Raw genomic sequence first — 23,128 nt, 5'->3', positions numbered from 1 at the left:
GTCAGGCCCAAGGCCGCCCCCAGGGCTCCGTGGTGTCGAGTCCCTGGGCCCCTCCCGCCCCCCTGGGCCCCTCCCGCCCCCCGCCTCCCAGCACGGCGGTCCGCCTCACTCACCAGGCTCTCCTCTTTGTACCTGATGGACTTGGTGTGGCGCCACATGAAGCCCATGGTGAGGAGCAGGTAAATGACAGAGAAGACAGTGTGCAGCCACAGGAGGTCGCTGCTGAGGAGACGAAGGCCCGCCTTCAGCTGAGGCCCCGGCCCCTCAGCCCACCCGGGGGGTCCCTGCCACCCCAGACCCACCCCAGACGCTCTGCCCCGGTATGCTGGCATCCACAGCTCACAGCTGGCTCCCGCCTGCACAGGGCTTCCCCGGCCAGCCCCGGCCCGGATCCGCCTCTCCCGCCCGCACAGGGCCCGGATCCGCCTCTCCCCCTGCACAGGGCCCGGATCCGCCTCTCCCCCCCTGCACAGGGCCCGGATCCGCCTCTCCCGCCCGCACAGGGCCCGGATCCGCCTCTCCCCCCTGCACAGGGCCCGGATCCGCCTCTCCCCCCACCCCCACCCCCCCACCCCCCCACCCCCCACCCCCCCCCCCCCCCCCCCCCCCCGCACAGGGCCCGGATCCGCCTCTCCCGCCCGCACAGGGCCCGGATCCGCCTCTCCCGCCCGCACAGGGCCCGGATCCGCCTCTCCCCCTGCACAGGGCCCGGATCCACCTCTCCCCCCTGCACAGGGCCCGGATCCGCCTCTCCCCCCTGCACAGGGCCCGGATCCGCCTCTCCCGCCCGCACAGGGCCCGGATCCGCCTCTCCCGCCCGCACAGGGCCCGGATCCGCCTCTCCCGCCCGCACAGGGCCCGGATCCCCTCTCCCCCCTGCACAGGGCCCGGGTCCGCCTCTCCCCCCTGCACAGGGCCCGGATCCGCCTCTCCCCCTGCACAGGGCCCGGGTCCGCCTCTCCCCCCTGCACAGGGCCCGGGTCCGCCTCTCCCCCCTGCACAGGGCCCGGATCCGCCTCTCCCGCCCGCACAGGGCCCGATCCGCCTCTCCCGCCCGCACAGGGCCCGGATCCGCCTCTCCCCCCTGCACAGGGCCCGGATCCGCCTCTCCCGCCCGCACAGGGCCCGGATCCGCCTCTCCCCCCTGCACAGGGCCCGGATCCGCCTCTCCCCCCGCACAGGGCCCGGATCCGCCTCTCCCCCCTGCACAGGGCCCGGATCCGCCTCTCCCGCCCGCACAGGGCCCGGATCCGCCTCTCCCGCCCGCACAGGGCCCGGATCCGCCTCTCCCACAGCCCGTCCGTCGGTACCCTTGGCTCCACAGGCTCCATACTCACTTGGTGTTCAGGTTTGCTATGGTGGTCCTCCCAAAGCTGTAGGGGTCTTTGCCTGCAGAGAGGCACAGAGACGGTTGGGGGTCAGCATGGGAAGGCAGCCCTGGCTAACGGGGCCTCCGCGGAGGCGAGGCCGTGAGCTGGACAGTGGGTCTTTTCTGAGCTGCCTCAGGTCGGGCCTCTGAACGCACCTTCCTCTCTCGTGTGGGATGAGGAAAGCTGGAGACAACCTCGCAACCATCCCACCAGGGAGGGCCCCCGGCACACTCCTCCGCTGGAGATGTGCTGTGGGCACCCTAGTCTATGGGTGAGTCTGTTGGTGGTGGCACTGCGAGTGCCCACGGTCTGTCAGTGACCTCGGCAGGCCCGGCCCGTGGCGGACCCCAAGGAGCCCTTCCTTCGGACCCGCTGCCCTCTCCGGCTCTGCGGCGGGAGGGGCCTCACCCAGGAGGTCTCCCGAGAGGTTGACGGTAGGATGACGCACAGGGACAGGATGCTGACCACCACCAGCAGGAAGATGATGTGCCTCTGGAAGGACAGGTAGTGGATGGCGTCCTCCCCGCACCACTCCAGGATCTGGTCGTCACTGGTGGAGACAGGCACGGAGGTGACCGGCCGGACCTCGCCGCCCGGCACGGACGCGCCCCTGACTAGCCCTCTCGGGCCTCCCAGGCCACTCGTGTGACTCCTGTCCGTCTCCTGACGTGGGACGCAGAGGTGCCGAGCGCCTGGGTAGTTCTCGGGGCTCACGCGCAGCTCACGGTAGCCGAGCCATGACTCGAGTTCCAGGGCCCCACACCAGACTCTCAGGAAAGGCTGCCGCCGCTCACGCTGCGTCTGCGCGCCCGGCGGGGGGGGGGGGGGGCGAGCTCAGACCCGCGGAGCCATCCCCGATACGGGCTACGGCGCTTCCTCCTGCCGTGGGGGGCCTCGGAGGCCTCCCACCCACCCCGCCCACCTCTGAAATGCCCCAGGGAGGCCCCGGGCCAGTGGGGACTGGAAAACTCTAGGCTCAAGAAAGCCAGCCTCCGTCGCCACAGAGGAGAGGGGGCGGGCATGTCGACCTCTTTCCTGCTCTCCCCCCAGGCAGGGCCCCAAGCCCCACTCCGGAGCCAGGGAGGCAGCCTGGCGGCGGCAATGGGCAGCGCACGCGGCCTGACCGCAGCTCCGCCACGGCTGAGAGGAAGCCCCTCGGCCGCTGGAGCCCTGACCGCCGCGGCCCACCTCCCTTCACCAGCCAAATGCTGGCCCAGGCCCAAGAGACGCTCAAGAGGTGCTGAGAGGCGGCCGGAAAGAAGCACCAGGGCGACGGAGCCCAGGTGCGGTGGGCACTTGACACCCGGCCCAACTCAAACTCACGGGAGGGAGAGGGCCTACACCAGGCCCCAAACCCAGGCTGCTGGGCAGGGGCGCCGGCCGTGTTGTAGAGAAACCCATGACCCAGAGCAGGAGGAAGAGGGGAGGCAGGGGGGACTTGCGTAGCATCTAAAATTTCCATGGGATGTTTTGAGAGGCAGCTCACTGCTAGCTTGGAGAAACCTTGGGTCAGGCCGGTGACTCACATCTGACATCCTCGCTGCTCAGGAGGTCGAGAATGGAAGAATCCGGGCAGCCCTGGGCTGGACTTGCGGCTCGTGGGGGAGAGTGCCAGCCTCGCGAATGGGAGGCCCTAAGGCCCAACCCCAGTGCGGGGGGAAAGAGGGGATCGGCTGGGGAGCCTGGAGCTCCGCACACCTGAGATCCCTCTGCTGTGGAGGCTCCGGCTGCAGGGGCTGCCTTCCTGCCGGGGCCTGACTCTGGGGCGCCAGGGCCGCCTTCCTGCCGGGGCCTGACTCTGGGGCGCCAGGGCCGCCTTCCTGCCGGGGCCTGACTCTGGGGCGCCAGGGCCGCCTTCCTGCCGGGGCCTGACTCTGGGGCCTGACTCTGGGGCCCCGAGGCCTCCTTCCTGCCCGGGCCTGACTCTGGGGCCTGACTCTGGGGGGGCCTGACTCTGGGGCCTGACTCTGGGGGGGCCTGACTCTGGGGCCTGACTCTGGGGGGGCCTGACTCTGGGGCCTGACTCTGGGGGGGCCTGACTCTGGGGCCTGACTCTGGGGCTTGACTCTGGGGCGCCAGGGCCTCCTTCCTGCCGGGGCCTGACTCTGGGGCGCCAGGGCCTCCTTCCTGCCGGGGCCTGACTCTGGGGCGCCAGGGCCTCCTTCCTGCCGGGGCCTGACTCTGGGGCGCCAGGGCCTCCTTCCTGCCGGGGCCTGACTCTGGGGCCCCGGGGCCTCCTTCCTGCCAGGGCCTGACTCTGGGGCCTGACTCTGGGGCGCCGGGGCCTCCTTCCTGCCGGGGCCTGACTCTGAGGCACCCAGGCCACCTGTGTTCTCACCCTGACACACTGCTCGTCTTCCCTGAAAAGCATCCAAGAGAGGCCATTCCTGGGCTTCTCCTCCGGATGAGCTCAAGACCCCACAGAGCCCCACCGCGCACAGCCACCCCAGCGCACTCACTGCAGACGGAAGATCGCGGTCAGCCAGGGGCAGCAACCCTGGAAACAAGAGAGGCGGGTTAGCACCAGGGCCCTCACCTCCCAAACCTAACGCCTCCCTGACCCTGACTGGGGCCCTGCGCTCCATTTCAGAGCTCCACGTCAGGCTGGCTGCACCCAAGACAGGAGCTGGAGTCACAGAAGCGGGATGGAGAGCAGACGGAAGCCGGGGGAGCAAGGGGGAAAGAAGAACGGGCTTTGAAATGGGGCAGAAGACAGGCCCAAGCCTGGTGAGCCAGGCAGGCCCTTGGGCGGGAGTCGGCGAGGCTGCCTTGTCCTGTGTTAATGCTCCCTGAAGCTGGGCAATGCAAGCGCGGCCTCGTCATTCACTCAACAGCCACCAAGCACCGACTGGGCACCTGGTGCTGGAAACAGCCGCACAGGCAGGGCTCCTGCCCGCCTGTGGCTCAAAATCTCACAGACAAATTAATAATTAACTGCCACGCTAAGCGGCACCGTAAGGGACAACTGCTCGCCCACCTCAACCCGCCTGCCCTCCTCCTTCCGCCCACCCCGCCTCAACCCCGCCGGCCCTCCTCCTTCCGCCCACCCCGCCTCAACCCCGCCGGCCCTCCTCCTTCCGCCCACCCAGCCTCAACCCGGCCGGCCCCTTGGACACCAACCAGCTCGTTTTCAAAGTCGTGCTGCCCCGAGGAGGAGGTGGACGACAGCCTCCGGAATCTGGACCCACTGGAGACACAAAAGGTGACAATGAGAGGCCATTCTGGGGGAGCGTGAGAGATGCCACCCAGTACTTGGCTCACTCATCTGAGGGGACAGGGTCGAAGGTCTCCGGCCCCCAGAGGTGGAGACAAACACAAGCCACGGTGCCAGGCCGACGGGCATCGCCCCTTGCCAGGAAGGGAATACGAGTCTGTGCCGTAGGGGCAGAGACCGCAGGGCCGGCACGGAGGCTCCGCCCTGGGCGCCCACCCTCGCGCTCCGCGTCAGTCACTCCTGAAGTGGCTCCAAAGCGTTGCCCTGTGCTCCCGCGTGGGGCAGGGGACCCCGGCCAGGAGGGGGGCAAAGGTGAATGTGGACGCAGCCGTCTGCTCACAGGTCGGAAACAGAACGATGAACTCGCTGTAAGCAGGGGAAGAGGGCTGGGAAGAGCGACAGAGGGGCGAGGTTGACCGCAATACACTGGGCACATCTGCGACACGGCACAGCCAACACAGGCCAATGGAAAGGCGGTGCCTGGTTACGATGGGTCTCCAGACGCAGCAAGTGAAAATCTGGAATAAACCCTGCATTTTATTCCACCAAGACACTGGCAATTGGGATGAGTCCACTTTAAAAACAACAACAGAGCTAGGTGCCAGCAGCTCACGCTTGTCATCCTAGCTACGCAGGAGGCTGAGATGGGAGGGTTGCAGTTCAAAGCCATCCTGGGCAAGAAAGTCCATGAGACTCTTCTCTCCACCTCACCCCCAGAAAACCAGAAGTGGCGCTGTGGCTCAAGTGGCAGAGTGCTAGCCTTGAGCAAAGAGAAGCCAGGGACAGTGCTCAGGCCCTGAGTCCAAGGCCCAGGACTGGAAAAAAAAAAAAAAGAAAGAAAGAAGAGAGAGAAAAGAAAGAAACACTACTGCCTGTTAGCTAATGCCTGTTAGCTCCGATCAGGTATCGCGGCAAAGGTCTCAGAGCTGAGGGGCGAGGACGGGTCGCGTTACAGCTCCTCAGCCAGGCCCCTTCTTCCAAGTTCCCCAGAAACACGCGTCTGCAGGGCTGAATCTCCAGCCCCGCCCCATCCTGGCCCCACTGTGAAAGCCCCCTCTGGCCTCGGTGGCTGGGGGAGCACTGTCAGGACACACACACCGGGGACCGGCCCAGGCGGGCACAGAGGGGCACAGGGCCGCCTGCCCCCACTGGCCTCTTCTGAAAGTGTCACGAAGGTGCGGCGCACACTCTGCCCTGGTGGGGCGCGGCGTGCCAGACAAGGAGGGTAAACAGCCACGCAGGCAGTCTGTCCTCCTGCCAGAGCTGCCGGTGAGTGAGGGCCCCCCAGCCCCCGCCCCCGCCCCTCCCGTCTCCACCTGCCACAGAGCTGGACAGCCCAGTTCCAGAGCTAATCTCCGCCCTTCAGGTGAAGGGCGGAGCTGGGGGCCCCCACGCCACCGCACCTCCTGGCCAGGCTGCGCACAGCTGGCACCGGCCTGCAAAGACAGGCCGCTTCCCAAGGCCCCTGCTGCCCCTGGGCAGAGCGCGCCGCTGAGCCGCAGGGTGCGGGGAGGGGGGGCCCTGCCGAGGAGCAGGGGCACGCTGCTGCACAGGCCCGCACACTGATGCCCCGCCCACGCCAGGACACACACACGCACACACACACACACACACACACACACGGGCACGCGATAAGTGCACGCACGCACTCCACACCCGCGTCCATGCACACGCACTATTGCACGCTCACTCCACACACTTACAGTCTAGAGTGTTTACCTATCTGTTTCGGACACCAGGGCGATGCGGCCATAATCCCAGAATCTTCTTCTTATGATGGAAAACACCAAGATTAGGAACTAAAAGAAGGAAAGGAAGCAAGTAAAAGCACCCTGGATGGCTCTGGGGCAGCCAGACGGGGCAGGGTTGGAAAGGAACCGCCCAGTCGCTGCCCCAGGCCCCGCCGGCCCCGCCAGCCCACCCACCTCTCCAGCTCCTGCACCTGTGCCCGGTCACCAAGGCCGACACCGGCCCCCGTCACTGCTGCCGTCCCCCCCCCCCCCGACGCCCAGCTCGTGGGCAGCCCTCCCGGGCCAGCCCCCGGCTCCCAGGCAGCGCTGATGACACAAGGCGTCAACCTGGGCGCGTCCTGTGTAGCTGAGATCACGGGCACCGGCTTCCCCGGGGGAGAGGAGGAGCCTTCCACGTGGTGTCTGGGCTGGCCTCGAACGGCCATGCTCCTCCCCAAACGGGGGTGAGCCTCCACGCCCCGCTTGCCACGGCCCAGAGAGGGGCAGGGACGCCTCCATTACTCCCCTCAAGCCTGGCTCCCCTGAAGACAGCGAAGCCAGGAGGCTGGGGCTCCGCTGGCTCAGCCTCGGCTGTGATGGACAGACAGGCCTCGCGCCCCCCAGCCACAGAAGGGGCTCAGGAGCCCCTCAGCCTTTGCCAGCCCCACACTCCCGTGATTCTGGATGCCTCTTTATACCCCTTCCCTCCAGCCGGGCAGGTTCCGAGCCCCGCCTCCGAAGGGTGGAGGTCTGTGGTGCTCATAATGAACCCCGAGTCGTGAACATACCAGGCAAGCACTCTACCCCGAGCCACACCGCAGCCCAGGAACAGGGATGTAAAGGTGGGCATTGTCGTCCTGATGCGCCCCCGAAGGGCCCACCTGAGCCCCAGAGGAGGTGGGTCCGGAGGCGGGAAGTGAGCCACACCGGGCAGGCCGCCTGGCCCCGTCTGCCCCATCTCGACGCGCACAGAGCGGACGCGTCCCCGTACCCGCGTCTGCCCAGGCCCCGGCTCTGCAGCCTCTTCCTCACTCACACACATCATTTTCTGCAATAAAATCCACATCCAGAAGGCCGGGGGTGTAGCCAGGAAGAGCGCACGTGCTCAGGACCTGTAACGCTGTGGGTTCCATCCCTACATGCGCACGCGCGCGCACACACACACACACACACACCTACTAAATAAGGCCTAGCCTGCTGGCCCACACCGAGAGTCCCAGCTACTAGAGAGGCTACGGAAATATAACTTGAAGCCAGGCACCGGGGGCTCACGCCTGTAATCCTAGCTACTCAGGAGGCTGAGAGCTGAGCATCAAAGCCCAGGCAGAAAAGTCTGTGAGACTCTTACCCCCAATTAGCCACCAGAAAACCAGAAGGTTATAACACGGTGGCTCAAAGTGGTAGAGTGCTAGCCTTGAGCAAAAGAGCTCAGGGACAGGGCCCACGTCCTGAGCTCAAGACCCATGACCAACAAAAATAATAATAATATAACTTGAGCTCAGGAGTACAGATATCAGCGTAGATAACAGACTCTGCCTTTGTTCATGGGGAAAAAAAATACACCGCAAGACTGGATAATGTTGGCTCAGAGGCTGAGATTTGAGGAGCACAGTTTGAAGCCAGTGCCAGGAAACAACTCCATGAGATTCTTATCTCCACCTAACCAGCAAAAAGCCTGAAACAGAGCTGTGTAATAATGTAGTGAGTCTCAAAAACAACGTAGAAAGGAGAACTCCCTCCAGATTGCTGTGGACAAGTTTAGGGCCAGAAAACTCGGGTTGGGACCCTCCCTGCAACCTCCCAGGGCCTCTTTCCTGGCTAAGCTACAGCAGGACCAAGAGGGGCCCAGTCCACGGGCATTGGTGGAAATAAGGTACATGGTACCCCAATGAGTGCTGACTACCTGGGCCGACCTGTTGCTCTGTGATAGAACACGTGCCTAGCCCTGAGTTCAAGACCCATACCGTTAAAAAAAAAAAAAAGTGTACCGGCCTGTAGTACCTGCAAGGAAGAATAATGATGTCCTCCAACCTGAACCAGAAGGTGGACACTAGAAAAGGCCACCCAGTGCCCCAGAGCCCCGTGTCCAGGGAGGGGGGAACTGTGACCTTTGCTCCAACCATCCTGGGGGCATGCCCTTCCCAAAGATGCGAGGACTGGCAGGCCGGGGCTCTGTTCCTGACAGGCGTGGCCCACCCAATTCTGTCTCACGTTACAGTGTCTCCAGACCCAGAAACCTGAGGACCAAGCACGCTGAGTCACCTGCCCAGGGCTCACAGAGGGGTGCTGAGGGTCCCAGGAGCCAGGGCGGGGAGGGGACAGCCCAGGTGTCTCACCAGGAAGCAGCTGACGTCGATGAGCAGGACGGTGGGGACGCCTCCAAAGGTGACGCCCTGGAGCACAGTGCTGTTCTTGGCCGAGTTGTAGCAGTAGGAGGAGTCATTGGGATGGTCCCCGAGGCCCAGCCGCTCACGCACCGACACAGGCTTGGACAGCCACCACTCCGGGAACCAGGAGCCGCCCATCCCGCCGGCAGGCCCTGGCGAGGGGGAGGAGGAGGAGGAGGAGGCGGTCAGGGTGCACACTCTCCACGGGGTGACCTGCCAGTGATGACCGCGCCGAAGGTGGAGCTGGCAGGGCAGAGGAAGCCAGCCGCGTGGACACCGTGCCAGGCAGTGCCAGAGCACAGCTGCATCGTGGGGCCGGCCCACGGGTCAGCTGGTCCCCGTGCCCAGCTCATCCACGACCGGGCACCGGGAGGCAGTGCTACGGCTGCCCCCCAGCTTCCTCCAGCCGCCGGCTCTGCTGGGACAGGAGCTCCTGAGGGGCCGCTGGGAACCAGATACAGGCAGGGGAGAGGGACGTGGACAACACGGACTGGCAAAGGAGAGGACGGGAACCGAACCGGGGAGCACAGCACACGGGCAAGGCCCAAGCCACTTGAGCCCCAGAGGCTCAACACCTGCCCAGAACAGACACTGGGTGGGACAAAACTGAGTCCCGCATGCAGCCTGGGGGGGGGGCGGGCAGCTGCCTCCAGCGTCCTGACTCTCCCCGCAGTCACGCTCCCTCCCCCTCGCCTGCAGCTCACCCAGGGGTGAAGGCACGAGGGGGCGGCGGGAGGCCACGAGAGCCTCTGCAGGCTCTCCAGCTCCACACTCTCACCCAGTTCCAGACTAGTGCCCACCTTTCCTCCTGGAGGCGCCCGGCACCCGAAGCCAGTGGAAATCTCCAGTCTGCCCTGGGGCCCAAGGCTGCGGATTCTAGTGCCCAGGTTCTGGCCTGCCTTTCATGCGGTGAGTCAGGAGAAATGAACCCCCTTTTCCCAGCTCCCGTACCCCAAAGCTGGTTAAACAAGAATTCCCAGCCAGCCCCGTGGCCACTCAGTAGGCTGAGATCTGAGAAGCACGTGTTGAAGCCAGCCCAGGCTGTGGCTCACATAGCAGAGTGCCCGCCTTGAGGAAGAAAACGAATGCGGTTGTAGGGAGCAGAGCTGACCCATTCTGACTAGGGAAACATGGTAGGAAATGTTGGGGGGAGTAGACTAGGTCAACCTGACCCCAGAATTCTGCTTCTGTAAATGGCTTGCTTAACTTATTTGTTGCTTGCGCTACCCCGAGTCAACCTCCTACATCTGTGCCGCGCTTGCTTGTTAATGCGGCGTGCGCTGCCCCCTGCGTCAGGCCCCTGCATCCGTGCTATGCTTTTACCTTTATGAACCCCAGTTTGAGGACTGCTTGGGGTTACAGTGTTAGCTCCCGAGTCTGCGCTGCGTCCCTGGCCCGTCAGTTCACTTTCTGCTTCCCCAATAAACCCATCTTTTTGCTTGAGACTGTCTCTGAGCGGTGGACTCTTGGAGGGACGGGGCATCTCCTCCCTCGAACCCCGTAACATTTCTAACCCCATAACAATGCCCTGAACTCAAGCCCTAGCACCACTCCAAAAATAAATCTAATCTGGGGCTTGGACTCAGGGCCTGAGCACTGTCCCTGGCTTCTTTTGCTCAAGGCTAGCACTCTACCACTTGAGCCACAGCGCCACTTCTGGCCATTTTCTATATATGTGGTGCTGAGGAATCGAACCCAGGGCCTCATGTGTGCGGGGCAAGCACTCTACCGCTAAGCCACATCCCAGCCCAATAAATCGAATCTTTAAGATAATAAAGAAGTAAGAACCCAAAGAAATGTTTAGACTCCTTGAGGAGGTGGCGGGGCGCTCATGTTTGGCGTGCGACACCGGTTCTGAGTCCCGGCATGGCCCTGCTCGGGACCACGGTCACAAGCATGTGGACACATGCACACGTGTGTGCACATGGAGGGATGCTCACGTTTGCAGCGCGATACCCGTTCTGAGTCCCGCACACGTGTGCACTCGTACATACGACAGGATGTGCATAAAACATGAGCGGCTGGGAGGCCTGCAATGAGAGACGTGTCCAGATACTCAAACCACAGTGGGGCAGAGGCCACAGCCAAGGACTGGCGGCTCTGAACAGCCAGAGGCTCCCTCTCAGCCCCCCCTCTTTAAATCCCCAGCCTGATGCATCAGGCTCCCTGTTGAGGGGTGTCAGACTGACTCCATCTCAGATTACCTAAGGTGAGCAGACGCTGACCCCATCTTCACTGAGATCCCCCCGCCCTATCCAGGGAAGGTCCCCTTCGCTGTGATAAGATGGTGAAAGCTGCTGGACCACCTGAGTTGTAAAGCCCCCCCATCAAGGAACAGCCTTACCCCCACCTCGTAAGTAGGCGAATCCACCTGCATCACATGGGGACCCGCCAAATTCACGCACCAATTCTAACTAGAGTGATAGGTTGGTTCAAACAGATACTATGTGGCGGACTGTAACTCCACGGCCACCTGCGTGCGACCTGGCGTGCTCTCTAAGTGTTGCGACCTCACTGGCCGCCTTCGTGTGGCGGGCTTGACCACGTGCTGTTTGCCTTTATAACTCAACCCCCAGCGCGGTCCGGGGCACGAGGTCCCAGCCCCAGGTCTGGGCTGTGTTCCTAGACGGTCAGTTCACTTTTTTTGTTTGTTTTGTTTTGTTTTGGCCAGTCCTGGGCCTTGGACTCAGGGCCTGAGCACTGTCCCTGGCTTCGTTTTGCTCAAGGCTAGTACTCTGCCACCTGAGCCACAGCATCACTTCCAGCTTTTTCCATATAGGTGGTGCTGAGGAATCGAACCCAGGGCCTCATGTATACGAGGCGAGCACTTTATCACTAGGCCACATTCCCAGCCCTCAGTTCGCTTTATACTTCCCCAATAAATCCATCTTCTTTCATCTTTTTGCTCGAGACTGTCTCTGCGTGGTGGACTCTCGGATGGACGGGGAATCCCCTCCCTCGAACCCCATACCATGACCCATGTCCACACTCGAGGACACCAGGGAGAGGAAGGCTGCGGGGAGAGGCTCCGCTGGCGCTGTGTGGGCACAGGCAGCCCCAGCCGCTGGCCCCCACTTCCTGCGGGGCTTCCCGCCACCTGGACCCGTGCTGTCCTGAGGTGAATCAGGACCCCCTGTGCCCGGGGGTCACCCCTTCCAGGATAGAAACCGTTCTGTGCACACAAGGGGGTGGCGCGTGTGTGTGCACGCACGTGCACGCGCACACACACACTCACATCTGTCCCTCTGCCCGGTGGGCTTCCCTCCCGCCCTGGCTCTCCCCATCCCCGGCCTCCTCACAGTGCTCCTCTCCGATGCCCTGCTCCTCCACCCGGCAGCTCCTGGGGCTTCCAGCCCCTCCCCAGTCCCCTAGAAGCACCTGGCCTCCCTCAGGGCCCGGGAGCTGCTGCTGACCCAAGAGCCAGAATCAGGGAGAGAGGGTGCCGCAGGAGACCCACGGCAGCCTGGGGCAGTGAGTGGGAAGGGAAAGCGTCCACATGCTGTGCGCACGGAGGAAGATGGAGGGGTGCTGCGGCGGGGGTTCTGGGGGCCAGGGCACGGCTGCCCGGAGTGCCACATTAGTGCAGCCTTGATGGAAGGTGGGCACGTGGGCCTCTCCTTCCTCCTGCAGCCCCAGACAGGCACCCACGCCATTTTCCTCTTGCCAAACAGGCTGGGCGGGGGGGGGGGGGGATTTACATTTGATGAGAGCCAAGCAAGATCGACCAGCAAATTCCCTAGCTGGGCTTGGGGGTCGGGTCTGGCCCAGTGTCAGGGTCTCTACAGACAGGGGACCTGTCTCGCCTGACCCTCCAAATGGGGAGCCAGGTGCGGGCACAGCTGTGGCGGTCCGGTCCTCTCTCAGGCCTTTCTGTCGAAGGCAGCAGGGCCCCACCTGTTAGCTGTCCATGGGCTGGCCTCTGGGCCAAGCACTCAGAAAGGGAGGAGCCGCTAGGGGCGCGCCCACCCTGGGCAGCCCGGGCAGCCAAGCATGCTGAGGAGAGCGCTGGCACTGGTGGGGAGGGATCAAAGGAGCAACTGAGCACCTTCCCACCGAGCAGGGCTCGGCCTCCTTCCTCACCACCACCACAAATGCATCAGAGAAACATCATTTTCAGAAACAAGGAGAGCTGGGAACGTGGCTTGATGTGCCCGTCTAGCATGCAGGAAGCCCTGGGCTCCATTCCTCAGCACCACACCAACAGAAAAAGCCAGAAGGGGCGCTGTGACTCAAGTGGTAGAGTGCTGGCCTTGAGCAAAGAGAAGCCAGGGACACAGAAATTCAGGCCTTGAGTTCAAGCCCCAGAACCGGCAAAAGAAGAAGGAGGGGGAGGGGGGAGCGGGAGGGAAGGGGGCAGGAGGGAGGGGGGAGGGGAGGAGCAGGAGGAGGAAAAAAGCACAAGTAGGCTCTCTGGCTGTAAGAGCCCTGATGGCGCCCACCCTGGGTAAGAACCGGGTGTGTGCAAGGCCCGCACAGAATCCCATTCCTATCCTATGTCCTATAGCCATGCCGAGCCAGGGCAGTGGCCCCCGGACCTGGAGCAGCCCGGAGCTCCCCAGAGTCTGACTGTGGCCAGTACAAGGCAACAATGAAGTGCAACAGCAGTACAAGGCAACAATGAAGTGCAACAGCAGTACAAGGCAACAATGAAGTGCAACAGCAGTACAAGGCAACAATGAAGGGCAACAGCAGCACAAGGCAACAATGAAGGGCAACAGCAGCACAAGGCAACAATGAAGGGCAACAGCACAAGGCAACAATGAAGGGCAACAGCAGTACAAGGCAACAGTACAAGGCAACAATGAAGTGCAACAGCAGTACAAGGCAACAATGAAGTGCAACAGCAGTACAAGGCAACAATGAAGGGCAACAGCAGTACAAGGCAACAATGAAGTGCAACAGCAGGACAAGGCAACAGTACAAGGCAACAATGAAGTGCAACAGCAGTACAAGGCAACAATGAAGGGCAACAGCAGTACAAGGCAACAATGAAGGGCAACAGCAGCACAAGGCAACAATGAAGGGCAACAGCAGTACAAGGCAACAGCACAACAATTCCAACAGCGGACCTCGAACTTTCCAAAGACACGCGCTACGCACCGGGGGCGGGCGCGCCGGCGGCCCTCCCTCCCCTCCCTCCCCTCCCTCCCCTCCCTCCCCTCCCTCCCCTCCCCGCCCCTCCCGCCCCCGGGAGCCAGGAGACCACCCCGAGGTGACGGCGGTGACCTTCACCCCGACGCCGCGGGGAAGGAGGCACAGAGGCTTTAGGGTGCAGACAGGACGGGGGGGGGGGAGACCGACGGAAACGGGGCCGCGTCTCCGTGACGGCGCGGCCGCCCCACCCGCGCCCGGCCCCAGGCCCCCGCGGCTCGGCCGCCGTCACCCCGAGTCCCGGCCCCAGGCCCCCGCGGCTCGGCCGCCGTCACCCCGAGTCCCGGCCCCAGGCCCCCGCGGCTCGGCCGCCGTCACCCCGAGTCCCGGCCCCAGGCCCCCGCGGCTCGGCCGCCGTCACCCCGAGTCCCCAGCCCAGGCCCCCGGGCCTCGGCAGCCGTCACCCCGAGTCCCCAGCCCAGGCCCCCGCGGCTCGGCAGCCGTCACCCCGAGTCCCAGCCCAGGCCCCCGCGGCGTCCCGGCCGCCGTCACCCCCGAGTCCCAGCCCAGGCCCCCGCGGCGTCCCGGCCGCCGTCACCCCGAGTCCCAGCCCAGGCCCCCGCGGCGTCCCGGCCGCCGTCACCCCGAGTCCCCAGCCCAGGCCCCCGCGGCTCGGCAGCCGTCACCCCGAGTCCCAGCCCAGGCCCCCGCGGCGTCCCGGCCGCCGTCACCCCGAGTCCCAGCCCAGGCCCCCGCGGCGTCCCGGCCGCCGTCACCCCGAGTCCCAGCCCAGGCCCCCGCGGCGTCCCGGCCGCCGTCACCCCGAGTCCCCAGCCCAGGCCCCCGCGGCGTCCCGGCCGCCGCGTCCGCCGAGCGGCCCCGCCCGGGTCTCGGGTGGCCGGGCTTCTCGGGTGCCGGCCCCGGGGCGGGTTTGGTTTCTCCGCGCCGCGGCCCCCCCCGCCCCACCCCCCGGCCCGGCTGCCCTCCCCCCCCCCCCCGGCCCGAGCCCGCCCCGCCCCCCCCCCGGCCCGAGCCCGCCCCGAGTTCCGGGTGGAGCGGCGGGAAGGCAGCGCCGCGGCCGGGCGCCCCTCGGAGGCGCGGACGCGGACGCCCCGGCGCGGGGTCCCCCCCGCCCCCGGCTGGGGACGCGGAAGCCGGGGCGGCGCCCGGGAGGAGTCGGTGCCGGCCGGACCGGCGACCGCGCGCACCCCGGGAGGAGGGGGCGCCCTCCCCCCCCGCCCCCGGCCCGCCCCCCAGCCCTCCGCACCGACCTGCGGCGGCGGCGCGGCCCGGGGCGGGGTCCGCACGCGCGGGGCCGGCGGGGGCGACCCCCGAGAAGTTACCGAGGGCCACTCCGGCGCACGCGCAGAGCGGCGCCCGCGCCGGGCCCAGTTTGGAGTCTCCGCCGACGGGACGGGGCGGGGCGGGGACGGGGGCGGAGCCGCGCTGAGGGGTGGGGCGGGGCGGGGACGGGGGCGGAGCCGCGCCCCGGGGTGGGTGGGGAGGGGCGGGGGACGGGGGCGGAGCCGCGCTGAGGGTGGGATAGGAAGGGGCGGGGACAGGGGCGGGGCCGCGGCCCGGTGGACGGGACGGGGCGGGGCGGGGCGGACGGCGGGGCCCTCGCAGGTCCTCGAAGGCCCGCGGCCGCCCGTCTTCCCTCGTCCGGGTTCCGCCGACCGGGCTCCCGCTCGCCACCCAGCGACAGCTCGGGGAGCCCGGGCGAGCGCCGGCGGCCTGGAGGGCGTCCGCCCGCGATCGCGCCCCCCCTGCCCCTCCATCCCCCCCCCCCCCCCGCTCCAGGTCCCGGCCCGGCCCTGCTGCGCGCCGCAGTGGAGATCCGCGGCCCGGCCGGCCGCCACCTCCCCGGCCCCGCGAAGCGCCCCGCACCTCCGTGGGGAGCCGCGGTCGCCCGAGGACCCCACACGAGGCCGCAGCGTCTCCGCGGTCCCGGCGCCGCCCAGGCCGCCGCGGCCGAGCCCCGCGTCCCAGCGACGGCAGCCGGCCGAGGGATCGGGGAGGAGGGCGCGGGAGGAGGGCGCGCGGGGATCCTGGAGGAGGGCGCGCGGGGATCGGGAGGAGGGCGCGGGAGGAGGGCGCGAGGGGATCCGGGAGGAGGGCGCGGGAGGAGGGCGCGCGGGGATCCGGGAGGAGGGCGCGAGGGGATCCGGGAGGAGGGCGCGGGAGGAGGGCGCGCGGGGATCCGGGAGGAGGGCGCGGGAGGAGGGCGCGCCCCTTGGCTGGCGTGGAACCCAGGCTTGCTGACTCCCAGCCCGGCAGCTCCTCACTGCCCAAGGCTCGGCTTCCCGGCCCCCCCCACCCCCCCTCCTCCGCGCCTGGACTTTCATCTTCCCATAGAACGATAAAATACCCCCTCGCCTCCGGGCCTGATTCCGGCCCCCATGCCGCCCCCCTCGCTCGCTCTGTTCTGTTCTGTCCCCTCTGCCTTCCCCCCCCCCCGCCCACAGGCGTCTGTCCCCCCCCCCCGTGTCCTCTGTCTCTTCTGCCCTCTGGTACCGACCCGGCCGCCCCCCCCCCCGTCCTCTCCACCACCACCCCCCGCCAGGGTTCACGGCCGGGCTGGGCCCCCAATGCAAGGTCCCCGAGCCAGTGATATTAGGATGGGGGACCCCCACCAGAAGGAAGAGCAGGCTGGGGTGGGGCCCTCGTTTCGAGGCATTTCTCTACGTTTTTGTGGCACGGGGTTGCAGCCACGCTGTGCTGGGTCTGAATGTGAATTTAGCCGTCGCTCGTGGTGTCTGTGAAGTGCTTAGAAAACCACGCTGTCCTTGGGCCGAGTGTGGACCGCTAGAGACCCTCAGGTGCCCCTGCCCCAGGCTCACCGAGTCACCGCCCCGGTGACTGGCGCCCTCCGACCTCCACTCCCAAGACGCCGCACCCGACCTCGCCGGCCCCCGCACGCGCCCCCACCCTCAACAGGGACTCTGCTCACGGGGTTCTTGTGCAACCACGAGGTAATAAAGCCCCTCTGGTCTGCAGACTCAGGAAAACCACAACATCCACCACAAGAAGAGCCCCGTGTGGACGATGAGGGAGGTGAGGCCGCGGCTACAGGCGCCTCGGCCGCATCTCCGCGCGTGGATTGCCACGCTGACCGAGCCCGGCCGGGCCAGGCGCTGTCCTGAGCTCTCGGTTAAGTTGACCGAATCCCCGAGTGCTCCTGCCATCAGTCACTAAGAGGAACCCCAGACTGCAGGAGCAAACATTTTGTTTATTTTTTTTTTTGCCAGTCCTGAGGCTTGGACTCAGGGCCTGAGCACTGTCCCTGGCTTCTTTTTGCTCAAGGCTAGCACTCTGCCACTTGAGCCACAGCGCCACTTCTGGCCGTTTTCTGTATATGTGGTGCTGGGGAATCGAACCCAGGGCCTCATGTACACGAGGCAAGCGCTCTTGCCACTAGGCCACATTCCCAGCCCACAATGAAACATTTTATTAGTGTCTTGCAAAGCCCTCGGGCTCTGGGCCGCGGATGCACAATTCCACCAGGCCCACGGTCCAGAGCGGACTCGGCCCAGACCCGGGGCCGGGAGCAGCCACCACGGCAAAACTGGGTCCTCCCGTTCGCCCCCAGTATCCACACAAGTAAGTGCTGAGGATTTAGTGCAGAGAAGCGCAGGCCGGGCGCGCACCGCCGCGAGGGCGCCGCCGGGACCCGGGGCGCGAACCCGGGCGGATCCCGACCTCCGGAGCCCTCCAGGTCCGCGCGGGCTGCGGGGTGGGCAGAACCCCCCCTGCCGGGGCGGGAGCACGGCCGGGCCGCCTGAGCCCAGGTCCTTCGGTCGCGGCCGGGGCCTAGGGCTGCAGGCGGCGGGGCACCGGCGCCCCGTCGGAGGCGCAGCCGCACCTCTGCACCCGCAGGCCGGGCAGGCTCACCACCTGGGGCCGGGCGCGGCCGCCCTCGCGGGCGCTGACGATCACGGGCAGGGCGGCCGTCTCGGAGGCCACGCACTGCCGAGGGCCCAGGAACGGCCACCGCAGGGCCAGGGGCTCCGGGGGCTGCCGGCAGCGGCCCACGCACTCGTACACCAGCAGCCCCGGCGGCTCCAGGACCCAGTTCTCGGCCCACCGCAGCCCCTGCAGGTCCAGGTAGGTCTCGCGGCGGCAGCACCGGGCGCCCTCGGCCTCGCGCGCCTCCGCCTCGGGGCTGGCAATTGCCTTGCGCTCTGCGGGGCGAGGGCGGAGGGGGGGGGGCGGGGGTCAGCGGGGGGCGGAGCTGACCCCCGTGCGCCCCACCTGGAGCCCCGCCCCCGTGCGCCCCACCTGGAGCCCCGCCCCCGTGCGCCCCACCTGGAGCCCCGCCCCCGTGCGCCCCACCTGGAGCCCCCGCCCCCGTGCGCCCCCCCTGGAGCCCCGCCTCCGTGCGCCCCACCTGGAGCCCCGCCCCCGTGCGCCCCACCTGGAGCCCCGCCCCCGTGCGCCCCACCTGGAGCCCCGACCCCGTGCGCCCCACCTGGAGCCCCGCCCCCGTGCGCCCCACCTGGAGCCCCCGCCCCCGTGCGCCCCACCTGGGAGCCCCGCCCCCGTGCGCCCCACCTGGAGCCCCGCCCCCGTGCGCCCCACCTGGAGCCCCGCCCCCCGGCCCCCCGGCCCCCCCCCCCGTCCTACCCGTAGTCCCTGAGGTCCAGCGTGTGCAGCTCCAGCTGCGGCGCGGCCTGCGCGGCCCCCGCCGGGCCGGCGCCCCGAAGCGGACCAGGCGGTGCGCGCCCGCGGCCCCGGGGCCCAGCGGCTCCCGGCGCACCGACACCTGCAGCAGCAGCGGCGGCCGGGGCCGGCTCAGCTGCTGCCAGAAGGTCACGGCCTCCGTCACGTCGAAGGCCTTCCAGCCGCTGTCGTGGACGGACACCAGCCTGCGGGGGGGGGGGGCGGTGAGGGCGGGGGGCGGCGCGGTGAGGGCGGGGGGCGGGGGGGCGGGAGTGGGGGGGCCCGGGGGGGGCGGGAGTGGGGGGGGCCCCCCGGGGGGGCGGGAGTGGGGGGGCCCGGGGAGGGTCGGGAGTGGGGGGGCCCGGGGGGGGGCGGGAGTGGGGGGGGCCCGGGGAGGGTCGGGAGTGGGGGGGGGCCCGGGGGAGGGGGCGGGAGTGGGGGGGCCCCCGGGGGGGTCTCGGGAGTCCCGGGAGGAGGACGGGGCGCCCCTCCCTCCCCGCCCCCCCCGTCGGGCCGCAGCCCCCCACCTGGAGTCGACGAGCCAGGTGCGATTGGAGCCGTCGTCGCGCACGCGCAGCCACTCCACCGAGACCTGCGCGCGGGCGCTGCGCTCCGGCCGGCGGCCCGCGGCCCGGGGCACCGGCTGCTGGAAGAGCCGCAGCACGGCCTGCACCAGCTCGCGGTGCGCCGGCAGCTGCTGCTCCAGGCCGAACGCCAGCACGAGCGAGGACGCCTCGGACACCAGGAGCCGGCCCGCCACCTCTGCGGACGGCGCGGGGGCTCAGCCGGGCTCCGCGCCCGCCCCGCCCGCACCCGCCAACCCGCCCCCGCCCGCCCCCGCCCGGCACCCCGGGACCCCCCGCCACCTCTGCGGACGGCGCGGGGGCTCAGCCGGGCTCCGCGCCCGCCCCGCCCGCACCCGCCAACCCCGCCCGCCCGCCAACGCGCCCCGCCCGCCCCCCGCCCGGCACCCCGGGACCCCCCCGCCGCCGCCCCGGGGACCCCCGCCAACCCGCCCCGCCCCGCCCGCCCCGCACCCCTCCCGCCCACCCCCGCCAACCCGCCCGCCCGCACCCCGCCCGGCACCCCGGGACCCCCGCCCGCCCCGGGATCCCCCGCCGCCCCCGCCGCCGCCCCGGGACCCCCCCGCCGCCACCCCCGGGACCCCCCGCCCGCCACCCCGGGATCCCCGCCGCCCCGGGCGCGCCCCGCACCTCGGAAGTGCTGGCTGAACCGCTTCCCGCGCGAGCGGTCCCCCGTGGCTCTGGCGCAGCAGGGCCACGTACTGCGCCCTCACCGGGGCCGGGATGGCCAGGCCCCGCCACCCTCCGCCCGGCCCAGCGCGGGCGCCCGGCGCAGCCCCGAGCTGCTGCAGCAGGCTGCCCAGGACCTGCCGCTCCGTCAGCGCCGCCCCGGGGCTCGCCAGGAGCAGCCCCCGGAGCGCCCAGCAGAGCCACAGGGGCCACATGGCGCCGCCGCGGGGAGGGTCGGGGACCGGGTGGGTGCGCGGGGAGCGGGGCCCGCCGGCTTTATAGCGGGCCCGGGGGCGGGGGCGGGGGCGGGGGCGGGGAGGGGGCGGGGGAGGGGGCGGTCACACCCCTCAGACCACCTGGGAGCTCCGCAGCCGGCCGGGCCCCCGCGGGGAGGGGGGCTGTCTGGAAGGACACACAGGGCTGCACAGACCCTGCACCGGAGCTCCCCTTCTGGCTTAGGGGTGTTGACCAAATGTTTGGGGCCTGGTCTGCAGCTCAGCGGTAGAGCACTGGCCTGGTGTCTCTGGGTCTGGGCTTCACCCCCGCCCTGGGGCAGGGGTACCCGAACGCCAGGGAGTTGTCTCATTCTCTGTTGGAGACGGTGGACCGCACATCTTCCTGGCTGGAACCAACCCAAGAGGACTGGGAGATCCGCCTGTCCACACCAGAGCTTGCCAAGACCCAGTCCCTGGCTGCACAGTCCACCCAACCCTTGCTCAGGGGGCTCTGGGCAGGAGGGGCAGTACAAGTGCCACTTGTGGAACCCAGTATTTCCTTGCTCCTCTGTAGGCCAGGGAGTAGGGACCATCAAGGGTGGGGTGGGGTTCTGTCTAGTCAGGAGTGCCATCCTCCTGGTCTTTCCTGCTATTTGAGAATTAAAGTTGAGGGGCTGGGGATATGGCCTAGTGGCAAGAGTGCCTGCCTCGGATACACGAGGCCCTAGGTTCGATTCCCCAGCACCACATATACGGAAAACGCCAGAAGCGGCGCTGTGGCTCAAGTGGCGGAGTGCTAGCCTTGAGCGGGAAGAAGCCAGGGACAGTGCTCAGGCCCTGAGTCCAAGACCCAGGACTGGCGCAAAAAAAAAAAAAAAAGATGGATCCAGAGAATTAAAGTTGAAAGTCTACCCTCTGCCCTCCTTTTTATTTGTTTGTTTGGTGCTTGGGATTAAACCCAGGACATTGCACTGGCGAGGCAAGCTGTTTACCACTGAGCTACATCCCAGCCCCTACCCTCATTTTTGAGCGAAGAAAACAGAGGCTCAGAGAGGCTGCCGCTTTCCCAGGCTCACGCGTCCAGCCTGGTCTCCAGCTCTCCGAAGCCACCCTAGCCCAGGACGGGAGGGGCTCGCAAAGCAGCCCAGCCAGCCGACCCTTCACGGGACGGGGGTGTGGTGCCTCACTCAGCTTCCAGGGGTGGTGGGTTTGTGTCCAGAAGCGTTGCCAGGAATAGGGCTAGTGGGTAAACAGAGCACACAGTTTGGGACATTCTTACCCTAAAATGCTCTTCACTGTAATTCAGATTTCATTGGTCCTCTCAACTGTTACTTGTTAACCTGGAGCCCTGGCCCAGGGCTAGAAGGAGAAAGGATGTGGATTGGGAAGCTTTTGTTAATGGGCTGAATGGCCGTCCAGTGGGAGGTCCACCCCACCCTTTGTGATGCAGAAGCGAAGCGGGCTTCCCTGAGAGGCACCCACCTGAGCCTGGGCCTGCGCGGCTGAGAACCTGATCTCCGTCCGAGGTGGAGGTAGGGACTGCAGATAAGGGCTCAGACACCTGGCCTTGGGATAAGGGCTCCGAGCCCCGCTGAATGAGGGCTCAGAACCCAGGCAGCCAGATAAGGTCTGCGGCGCTGGATTCAGGGCCCTTAAGGGCCTTGAGGAAGGAGTGACCGGGGCTTCCAGATGTGTGTGGCTGGGGGCTGAGGTAGGCGGCCTGGTGTCCATCACCCCCTGCTGCTCCTGTGCGGCCTGATCTGACCCCAACCCCAAGCCAGGCTGCCAGGTGAGGGCCAGGAAAAACCCAAGCTCCTAGGTCATCTTGGGACCACTGTGGTGGAGATCAGCCGGCTCAGAACCCGAGCCGGCTCCTCCGAGGTCAGCCAGAGTCTGGAGCCGGCACCTCCACGTTACCGCCCTACATCGGGACCGGGGCTCCGCCGCTGGAAGTGCTCCCCACGGCCAGCCTCTAACACCCCAGCCCCTGACCCCAGCCCCACGCGGGGCCGCTGGGAGCCCCCCTTCCCCTAAGCCGCCGGGCTAGGGAGGGCGCTGGTCCAGCAGGGTAGGGAGCACGTTTCAGGTGTGAATTCAAAGCTGGTGCACCTGGTTGCCCTTGGCCTCCACACACCCCCTGCACCCTGTCTCACAGGAGTTCATCTCCCATCATTGTTATCCTGCTTTTCTAAATTCAGTTTTCTGGGTGCCAGTCCTGGGGCCTGAACTCAGGGCCTGGGCACCTCTCTGAGAGTTCTGTACAGCCCCACTTCTGCTTTTCTGTATGTGTGTTTGTGTGATAGTTAACTGGAGATGAGAGTCTCACGAGTTTCCCTGCCCAGGCTGGCTTCAAATGGCAATCCTCAGGTCTCAGCCTCCAGAGTCGCTAGGATTACAGGTGTGAGCACTGGCTCGGGCCAGACTGGTGATCCCAGTCACCTTAATGAATTTTTTTTATCATTTGTAATAGTTCCTGGGTAGCTCTTTTATTCTTACATTTTTCTAGATTAAAAATATTGGGGGGAGGGATAGGAATGTGGCTTAGCGGTAGAGTCCTCGCCTAGCATGCAGGAAGCCCTGGGTTTGATTCCTCAGCACCACATACACAGAAAAAGCCAGAAGTGGCGCTGTGGCTCAGGTGGCAGAGTGATAGCCTTGAGCAAAAAGAAGCCAGGGACAGTGCTCAGGCCCTGAGTTCAAGCCCTAGGACTGGCAAAAAAAAAAATCTTTTTTTATTCTAGGCACAGATCTTTTTTAACATTTGCTAATAACTATCATTTATATCCCTCCCTCTGTTTACACATTTATTCTTCTGTTTTCTTTTTGTTGTTGTTGCTGCTGGGATGGTGGTACTGGGGTGGGATTGAACTTGGAGTCTCCTGTCTCTATCTGAGACAGGCCCGGCCTTCCCTGCTTTCCTGCTGGTGTCTAATTCCCCCAACTAGGATCTCCTAGAACACTGCTAAATAAAAGCTATGATTGTGATAGCATCATCTTCCTGTCTTTAATAGAACTCCCATACAGTTTCCTACTAAATTTGTCCTTTGCAGTTGAGATGAATGCATTTTACGTTGTTAAGGGTTTGTTTATTGTTTGTTATTATTGTTGTTAATTTTGTTGCTGGGGATTGAACCCGGGGCCTCAACTGGCCTAAGCCCTCTATCACTGAGCTATATCCCCAGCATAATGATAAGAATTTGCACCTGGGC

General features: G+C 66.5%; 2 protein-coding genes across 2 annotated transcripts in view; both read right to left on the bottom strand.

The window, feature by feature from the left end:
* The window catches only part of Tmem63a (transmembrane protein 63A), a 33,027-nt gene extending 21,978 nt beyond the window's left edge, over positions 1 to 11,049 (bottom strand). Inside the window, 9 exon segments of the mRNA XM_048357567.1 lie at positions 114 to 222; positions 1,338 to 1,389; positions 1,779 to 1,802; positions 1,805 to 1,920; positions 3,830 to 3,867; positions 4,491 to 4,557; positions 6,304 to 6,383; positions 8,651 to 8,853; positions 10,642 to 11,049. Coding sequence (XP_048213524.1) covers positions 114 to 222; positions 1,338 to 1,389; positions 1,779 to 1,802; positions 1,805 to 1,920; positions 3,830 to 3,867; positions 4,491 to 4,557; positions 6,304 to 6,383; positions 8,651 to 8,853; positions 10,642 to 10,693 — 741 coding nt within the window. The 5' untranslated portion in view covers positions 10,694 to 11,049.
* A 6,553-nt stretch (positions 11,050 to 17,602) lies between these two features.
* LOC125359622 (left-right determination factor 2-like) lies at positions 17,603 to 19,919 on the bottom strand. Its single transcript, XM_048357425.1, is given in 7 exon segments — positions 17,603 to 17,950; positions 17,952 to 17,973; positions 18,416 to 18,485; positions 18,488 to 18,657; positions 18,979 to 19,213; positions 19,666 to 19,708; positions 19,710 to 19,919. Coding segments are annotated over 7 exon segments (1,098 nt in total).
* Between the last annotated feature and the right edge of the window lie 3,209 nt (positions 19,920 to 23,128).

This window comes from Perognathus longimembris, chromosome 11 (genome assembly GCF_023159225.1).
Source record: "Perognathus longimembris pacificus isolate PPM17 chromosome 11, ASM2315922v1, whole genome shotgun sequence".
Taxonomy (NCBI): Eukaryota; Metazoa; Chordata; class Mammalia; order Rodentia; family Heteromyidae; genus Perognathus; species Perognathus longimembris.
The sequence above is the reverse complement of the archived record's forward strand: the minus strand, read 5'-3'. Positions and strand labels throughout refer to the sequence as shown.